This window comes from Myotis davidii, unplaced genomic scaffold (assembly GCF_000327345.1).
Source record: "Myotis davidii unplaced genomic scaffold, ASM32734v1 scaffold409, whole genome shotgun sequence".
NCBI classification, from domain to species: Eukaryota; Metazoa; Chordata; class Mammalia; order Chiroptera; family Vespertilionidae; genus Myotis; species Myotis davidii.
In genome coordinates this window covers 293,830-303,197 of record NW_006374611.1, presented here as the reverse complement: position 1 = coordinate 303,197, position 9,368 = coordinate 293,830, and the positions used below count along the sequence as shown (strand labels likewise).

General features: G+C 36.0%; 1 protein-coding gene across 2 annotated transcripts in view; it reads right to left on the bottom strand.

The window, feature by feature from the left end:
* The window catches only part of FAM179B (family with sequence similarity 179 member B), a 155,328-nt gene that overhangs the window by 97,162 nt on the left and 48,798 nt on the right, over nucleotides 1-9,368 (bottom strand). For both annotated transcript variants that reach the window (XM_015557361.1, XM_006777725.2), the window contains exons 5-7: nucleotides 7,726-7,985; nucleotides 5,302-5,534; nucleotides 2,084-2,184 (exon numbers count right to left, since the gene is read on the bottom strand). In XM_015557361.1, the coding sequence (XP_015412847.1) occupies nucleotides 2,084-2,184; nucleotides 5,302-5,534; nucleotides 7,726-7,985 (594 nt within the window). The remainder of the gene's footprint in view (nucleotides 1-2,083; nucleotides 2,185-5,301; nucleotides 5,535-7,725; nucleotides 7,986-9,368) is intronic.

Here is a 9,368-nt window from a genome sequence, read left to right as displayed (position 1 = left end):
CCCAGCTCCCATCGCTGGCTCCACCCCTACTTCCTGCTATCACTGGCCAGGGCGGCAAAGGCACCTGATTCTCCGATCATGGCTGGGGGGCAGGGCAAAGGCAGCCCCCAGGCCCCCCGGCTCTTAGCTCCCCCTTGAGTTTCTAATCACTGTCAGTGGCAGGGGGCTTCTTCCTGCTTTCCCTTTCGCCTCCCTGCATTGTGCCTACATATGCAAATTAACCACCATCTTGTTGGCAGTTAACTGCCAATCTTAGCTGGCAGTTAACTGCCAATCTTAGTTGGCAGTTAATTTGCATATAGCCCTGATTAGCCAATGAAAAGGGTAGCGTCGTACGCCAATTACCATTTTTCTCTTTTATTAGTGTAGATTGGGGAAGGCTGCCCAGAAAGAGCAACTGAACTGTTTTCACACCTGAGTAAGTGTGAAATGAATTCCAGATTTCATCCAGAAGAAATGGTATGCACTACTGCAAAGAGATAGGAAAAGGTATTGAAGGTGATCTGATTTAACTGGAACACAAGATACAAAGAGGAAAGTAAAAGATAAGGCTGGAGAGGTAGGCAAGGGCCAGATCATGGAAAAATGTCCTGAATAAATTTAGGCTGGGCAACACAGTCAGATTTACACTGTGGGGAATAGATTGTAAGTGAACGAGATTATGACTGGAGAGAAATCTTAGGAGGGTATGTAGGTAAGAAATGAATAAGAGTGATAGTGGGAATCAAACTGAGATGAATTTAAGACATATTTAATAGCAAGAAATTAATAATTATAGCAAACAATTAGCTACATATATAGCTTTTTAGGACGGCAAAGTAGCCTTAAAAGTTGAAAGGATTTTTATACTGAGATCATGTGAAAATAAGTATTATATCCTAATTTGTTATCATTTATTCATAATTCCATACAGTTTACTAATCATAAAAAATCATATGCAGTTCCCATCCTAAATAGACAAGAATCCAAATATTTTTCTAATTGATTACTAATAAATTATTTTTTATGAAAAATGATTATAAATTAGAGACTTCCAGGTTAGTTCACAAAATGTTTAACATAAGATACACATGAACTCAACTACTAGTTAAATTTTTTAAACTGATTTATAATAATTTTTCATAAAAAACAATTTATTAGTAATCAATTAGAAAAATATTTGGATTCTGATCTATTTAGGATGGGAGAGCATTATGCTAAGTGAAATAAGCCAGTGAGAGAAAGGTAAATATCACATGATCTCAATCATTTGTGGAATATAATGAACAACATAAACTGATGAACAAAAACAGATCCAGAGACAGAGAAGCATTGATCAGACCGTCAACCCTCAGAGGGAAGGTAGGGGAGAGTGGGGGTAAGGGGGAGAGATCAATCAAAGGACTTGCATGCATGCATATAAGCCTAACCAATGGACACAGACACTAGGGGGGTGAGGGCATGCGTGGAGGGGTGAGGGGCAATGGGGGGATAATGACACATTTGTAATACCTTAATCAATTAAAAAAAAAAAGAAATTGTCTTTTGTGATGTCCAGTGGTTCTCAAACTAAGCTGCCTATTAGAATCACCTGGAAAGCTTTCAAAAACTGATAGCCAGGTCTCTTTCTATATCAATTAAGTCTAAATGTCTAGGAGCTATGGGCTTACAGGGAGATCATTTATTCAGGTAAATACTTTTTATAAAAAATATATATTTTTATTAATTTCAGAGAGGAAGGGAGAGGGAGAGAAACATAAATGATGAGAGAAAATCATTGATTGGCTGTCTCCTGTATGCCCCACACTGGAGATCGGGCCTGCAATCTCGACATGTGCCCTGACTGGGAATCAAACTGTGATCTTCTGATTCATAGGTCGATGCTCAAACACTGAGCCATGCCGGCTGGGACAGGTAAATATTTTTTCTTCCAAGAATAATACAATATTTATTCTTGTCAAAATGTCTTTTTAAGGAGTTAAAAGGATTAGTCCTAATTGGTAACTATAAAATTCTAACTCTGAAATGTATCCATTATCATTTCTGACATCATTTAAAAATCATACTTTCTATAAATCACATTTATAAAACAGTCATACAATACCTGTACTGGGGCTTTGTTCAGCTATTTGAGAGATTTTATTCTTTCCAGAAGAAAGACTTGTTAGACAAAGTTTTGATCCAAATGTTGGTAATATGTCTGACCTACAATGAAACAAAATAACTTCAATAAACATTTAAGATCGAGAGCTATTCAATACTCTTAAATCAAACATTCTTTATACTTTTTATTAATTCACTAAACAGGCAGCAACAAGTATAAAAAACTATGGCTCAGAATGTTTTTAATATATATATATATATAAATTTTTTCCCCCATTGATTTCAGAGAGGGAGAGAATCAATGATTGGCTGCTTCCTGCATGCTCCCCACCGGGGGTTTGAGCTCACAACCATGGCATGTGCCCTGACCAGGAATTGAACTATGACCTCCTGGTTCATAAGTTGACACTCAATTATTGAGCCACACCAGCAGGGCAAGAATGGTTTTTATTGGTATTCCTAGTTTGCCTTTTGAACTTCCAATCTTTTGAACATACAGTCAATTCTTAATCATGAGAGGACTGCCAAAGAAACTTAAAACTCTCTAACTTGTGCCATATAGTCTTTTTTTGGATCAAGAAAACCCCCACCTAATTCTAGAAGGGTCCATTCCAAACTAAAACAAGTAATTCTACATAATTATCTAATACTAGAGGCCCGGTGCACAAATTTGTGCACAGGCGATCAGGGCCAATCGGGGCCACAGGAGCACACTGACCACCAGGGGTAAGCTCGTGTTGAGTGTCTGCTTCCTGGTGATCAGTGTGCATCATAGCGACCGGTTGACCAGTCGTTTGGTTACTTAGGTCACTAGTAGATACTATCTACTTTCATATATAATCTATGTCATAAAAGGTCTGTGGTCGCGACACCATAACAGCATCATGATCAAACAACCAGTCACCAGGAGGTGCATGGAGCACCTCTTGTGGGCCAGGACTTGTGGCTCGCGTGGTGAGGCGGGGCTCGAGTGGGGCTGGCGGGGCCCACGGCTCACGTGATGAAGGTGGGGCCCGCGGCTCACGCAAGGTGGGTCTGGGGTCCTGTGGCTCGCGCAGGGCGGGTCTGGGTATCACGCGATTTCATGTGCTGGGCCTCTAGTAATACAAAAATAGAGACTTAACTATGTGATAATACATCTGCCACAAGTGAGTTTAGTGAATGCCACTTTCTTCTTGGACTACTATTTGTTTATTTTCCTAACTTTATAAAGGCCTACAGGCCTTATTTCACAAAGAAAGCAGCCCTAGCTGGTTTGGCTTAGTGGATAGAGTGTTGGCTCCTGAAGGTTCTCCGGTTCCATTCCAGGTCAGGGCACATGCCTGGGTTGTGGGCTTCATCCCAGTGAGGGGGTGTGCAGGAGGCAGCCAATCAGTGATTCTCTCTCATCGTTGTTTCTATCTCTCTCCCTCTCCTTCTCCCTTCCTTTTAAACTTAAATGTGGAAATACTGAATTCTTTAAAGATAATTCAGTCCATAGATGAAGGTATACTAAACTCACTTCTCACTGAGTTCAATATCTGAAGAAAATAACTCTGAGACAATATAGGGAATAGTGAGTTCTGAATGTTACAGTATCAAAGGAAGTCTCTTCCCAATTGTGTACCAAATTAGTTACAGGACTTTGCAACTGTAGTAGTATATAACATAAAATTTCGCATTCATGGACAATAAGGGAAGGACTTAAGGTCTAAACCATAAATATATATTTTAAATGTCTGGTAACTTAATGAAAAAATAGTTACATACTGATTTCAAATTCATTCTGTAAATATATAGCATTAGTCTACCAATGTAATTACAACAAGGGAATTTCCAGTAGAAAAAAAAATTCCAACTGCAAAATAAGCTGCTATATAAATTAAAAAATGATAAGGAAATCAAGAAATGAGAAACACATTCCACAACAGGACACAAAAATTCAGTTTACTTCTATGAACTGCTGAAATAAAACACCCTTTTTCATTAAAGTTACTAGAACACTGGCTCTCTTTTGATTATACCAGTGGTTGGCAAACTGTGGCTTGCAAGCCACATGTGGCTCTTTGGCCCCTTGAGTGTGGCTCTTCCACAAAATACCGACTTCTACGCATGGGCCACAAAGTTTCAATCGCATTGTACATGCGCACCCGCATGTGGTATTTTGTGGGAGAGCCATACTCAAGGGGTCAAAGAGCTGCATGTGGCTCGCGAGCCACAGTTTGCCGACCACTGGATTACACAATCTTTATTTACCTAAATTATTGTGGTTCTAGCTCATTTAAGTGAAAATAATATTAATTTTAAATATTTACTTTAAAAATTATTTACTTGTATTAGCTGTATATAAACATGGTTCAGATTGAAATCAAAGGAAAATAAAATTAAAAAGACTGACAACATTAACTGTTAATAAGTATGTAAAAAAAACTGGAGCTCTCATACATTGCTTCTGGGAATGCAAAATTGCACAAGCAATTTACTAGTAAAAGTTAAATGTACATCAACCCTATAATCAAGCAATTTTACTCTTAGATTTTTGTCTAAAATAAAAAAAATAGGACTCCCTAAAATCCTAGAATAGAGTCACAGAGATCTCAGAAATCAAGGTGAGATCACTGTTTAAAACTTAGAGTTTACTGAGGTAATCTAAAAAAATTTGTCAAATTGCTATGCTGAAAAATAGATGGCTAGGACTCTAATTCTAACATTATTGTTTTAAGAAGACTTCTAAGAGGGCTGGGAAAGCTATGGCATGAAATCCTAAGTTTCTACAAAATAATGGAATAACAAAACATAATAGTAAGGTAGCAGCTAAATGGAGTTTATCCATAAATTAGAGGAAATTGGTACTGAATTTAAAATGAAAGCAGTAATATCAGCTATAGGTCAATTGCCAAAGAGTAGTGATCCAGAAAAGAGCTAAGGAACAAGAAATGTTGAGATAAATCTTAGATAGGTAAACGAAAAACTGATGTTGGGGGAACAGACTTTATACATATTAATTTAGGTGCTCTAGATTAGAGCTGGGGTTGTGTTCTCTCTCTCCACCCCCATCCCAAACCAATGCCAAGCAAAGTAAGGTATGTAAACTTTTCCATTGTCTTTTAAATGTATTTCAACATTTTTAAAATTAGAAAATTGCTTTAAAGGTTTTTTGTTTTTTTCAAATATGATATTAGGGCTTTAGACTATAAACTACAGATTAGCATTCAAATATCAACTTAAAACATAAAATACATCATTCTATTCCCCTGGGGAGTTGTAGACAGAGAAGAAGTCAATGATTCTTGGCTGTAAACTCCACTTTCACTATAAGAGCTGATGTTTGGAGAGGAAGAGCGAGATGGGGAGTCCATAGTCAAGTCGAGCTTAATTGCAGAGTCAGGGCTTTCAAGATCTGAAGTACTGCCATTCAGTTTTGCTCTTTTCTTAGCTGCACTGTTACGAAGGGACCTAAGAGAGCTCTGCATCTAAGAAAAAAGAAAAGCAATCAACTTCACAAAATAATTATATTACTAAAAGCTATCCTTAGATTTTAAAATCCATTAACTGTAACTATTTTTCCCCATTAACTATATCTAGCTAGCCACTCTTCTTTAATCCAGTAGTAACAAGATGGATGCTAACATATCTGCACATAGTATTTTTTAAAATATATATTTATTGATTTCAAAGAGGAAGGGAAAGGGAGAGAGAGATAGAAATATCAATGATGAGAGAGAATCATTGATTGGCTGCGACCTGCACAACCCCCATCAGGGATTGAGCCTGCAGCTGGGGCATATGCCCTTGGCTGGAATCGAACCTGGGACTCTTCAGTCTGCAGGCCGATGCTCTATCCACTGAGCCAAGCCAGCCAGGGCTGCACATAGTATAAATATAGATTTCATCACTTAGGTATTTATAAATAACCCACTATTTGCCAAAACCGGTTTGGCTCAGTGGATAGAGCCTCGGCCTGCGGACTGAAGGGTCCCGGGTTCGATTCCGGTCAAGGGCATGTACCTTGGTTGCGGGCATATCCCCAGTGGGAGATGTGCGGCAGGCAGCTGATCGATGTTTCTAACTCTCTATCTCTCTCCCTTCCTCTCTGTAAAAAATCAATAAAATATATTTTAAAAAAAATAACCCACTATTTTATAAACCCTGTAAGAGAAGGATCTTATTATTTACCATGGTATTTCCAGCACTGGGCACAAAGATTAATAAATGAATCACTGAATTAGATGTTAGACAGCAGAGTGGGTTAAAGTCACAGAAATCCAGCTAATCTTAAGTCAATTGTGTGCTTATGTGACTATTTAGACGTTCTATGAGGTTAGCAAAAAGTAATCCATTTTTTAAAATTTAAAGTTCACATCCAGGCTGCCAGTGTTAGAATTCAGAAAATAATAGATCATTTTATTTAACTTCTGAAGCCAAGTATTTCTAGAAATGCAGAGTAGAAATCATTATCTGAAACTAATACATTAAGGTTGGGAATAGAAATCTGAACAAATTAAGGAACACAGAAATATACATAACTGTGCTTTGTTTATATTTTGATTATAATAATTATAATGGTTGATTCAATAGGATGCCACTTCCTTAGTAAATCTTTGAAAGATTCAATATCTAAAAAGAGTATTATCTTCTTACATTTACTAATAATTATATTTTAAAAATTACCCTTTCAATTATCCACTGAAAGAAAAAGGCCTATTTTACATTACTGTAAAATCAATACAAAATGTATAATCAGATGAAATTTATAAATTATGTAGGTAAATGCCTTTTCTATAAAAGTTTGTTTTCTTAAATAAATCCCCTTCCAAGTACCACTGAAATAAAAAAAACCAGGAAAGATTTTTACCAGTAGTTAGAATTTGGAATGACTAACTCATTAAGAACCAATTTTGGCACTTTATTAGTTTTACACATGCTTAATGCTAAAGAAATACTTTGAAAATATGCATCAATATTTATTTTATTGAGCAAGTGATCTGTGCATGATGCTTAGCTTTAAAATCAGCTAAAAAAGACCCCATAATATCAACATCTAGTGTTTCAGTTTACATATTTAATGTAAAACACTTTTTAAACCTAAAATCAGGCAAACAAATGATAAAAAGAAAGCATTTATAAAAGCTGTGCTCTGAATCCAAACTAATATAACAGCCACATTCTTTATCTGGCATATTAATATGTACAGAGTTATCATATTGACAATACATTTGTATAATTTAAATGGAATAACCTAGCATTCAAAGATGAGTATCCAATATGATCTTAATTTCATAAAGATAAGTAATGATGCACATATATGGACAAGGGTCATGCTCAAGAATGAAGAGGAAACTATATTATGTTTCACTTATTTAAAAATGAAAACAAATATGACAAATTGTTCATTTGGGAGGGGTTAGTGCAAGAGTATATTGCTATATTATTCTTATTTTTAATTTAAAAAAGTAATAATATATGCATAGAGGGAATACTTAAAGGAAAACACATTAGTGTTCACTAAAATTTCCACGTTTTCTATAATGAACATGAAATATTTTTATAAGCAAGAAAACATGTTATGGGATTAAAAACTACTTGATTTTTCCTTAGATAAAACTATTATATTATAGAAAATCACAAACATTTAAAAAATTAAAAATGGTATTTGGTTCTAACCTCTTCTTGATCCAAATCTTTGTCCTTGATATTTAATTCTGAAAGATCAATTTTAACACTATCATTTTCACTTTTCCAAATATCATTAGGCTCTTTCTTTTTGGGTCCCACTGTGCTTAAATCGGTTTTATCAGGCAAAAGGCTGATTCCCCTTGGTATGGGAGGAACAGGCTTGGTCCCATTCAGGCCTCGTCGGGAAGATGATGATCTCGCCAAGGCAGGTGTGAGTTGAACTGGAGGTTTTTCTTGAGAATTTTCTCCTGCATGAAAAATGCATATTTTACTTTTTAAAAAAATGTTCAGAGAAGTGGAAGTTTAAATCACAAATGCCTGGAATACAGTGTTTTAAAATTAAAAAGCATAATATCTTTTATTAGAAATAGACTACTACTTAAAATGAGATAAAAGTATCATTGTCTCCTAAACAAATAAAACAAAAATGAGCCACTTCACCCAGCTGGTGTAGCTCACTCAGTGGTTGAGCATCGACACATAAACCAGGAGGTCACCATTTGATTCTTGGTCAGAGCACATGCCCAGATTTCAGGCTCAATCCCTAGTAGGGAGTGTTCAGGAGGCAGCCGATCAATGATCTTTCAGGCATTATTGAAATCAATAAAAACATATTTTAAAAAATTATAAAAAAATGAGCCAATAGATATATTTAAACATGATTTATTTATAAAAATAAAAATATGACATACCAAGTTAAATTTCTATCTTCATATACATCACCATGGCCAGTATTTGTATAGTAAAGTCCATAATAAGGTAGAAGAGCTACTTTTTTTGCTTGATTTAATTACATAAGCAACATTTGAAGGACTACCATATGCAAAACAGAAATACTGGTCACTGGAGAGAACAAGTTGAATGCCTCAGCTTTCAATAATATTTGATCTTGTAGGAAAAACAAATTCAGAAAGAAATTAATACAAGGAAATGAAGGTTTAGTGCTAACAGAAAGTGATAAAATTCACTATAAGTTAAAGTGACCTTATATTTATAAACTGGAACATTAGCATTGTGGGATAGTTTAAAGGTGAAATATCTTACCTCAGGTGCTGCAGATAGGAAAGCCTTTGGGATAAGGGGGTTGCATTTAACAGACACTTTATTTTGAGACTGACTGTCTTGAATAAACTTATACACTAATTTCATAATTAAAAGAATATTTTAATTCTCATCTGAGGACATGATTAGACAGAGGAAGGGGGAAAGAGAGAGAGAAACATGGGTGTGAGAGAAAAACACTGATCAGCTGCCTTCTGTATGTACCCCAACTGGGGATCGAACCAGCAACCCAGGTATATGTCCTAACAGGTAATCAATCGGCAACCATTGATGCATAGGATGATGCTCAACCAACTGAGCCATTCTGGCCAGGCAAGAAAAAAATATTTTGTTAAAAATAAATAGAAAACCCATTAAAATAATTTTAACATATCCTATCTAATAAAAGACAAAAATGGTAATTGGCGTACGACCAATACCCTTTTCATTGGCTAATCAGGGCTATATGCAAATTAACTGCCAACTAAGATTGGCAGTTAACTGCCAACAAGATGGCGGTTAATTTGCATATGTAGGCACAATGCAGGGAGGCGAAAGGGAAAGCAGGAAGAAGCCCCCTGCCACTGACA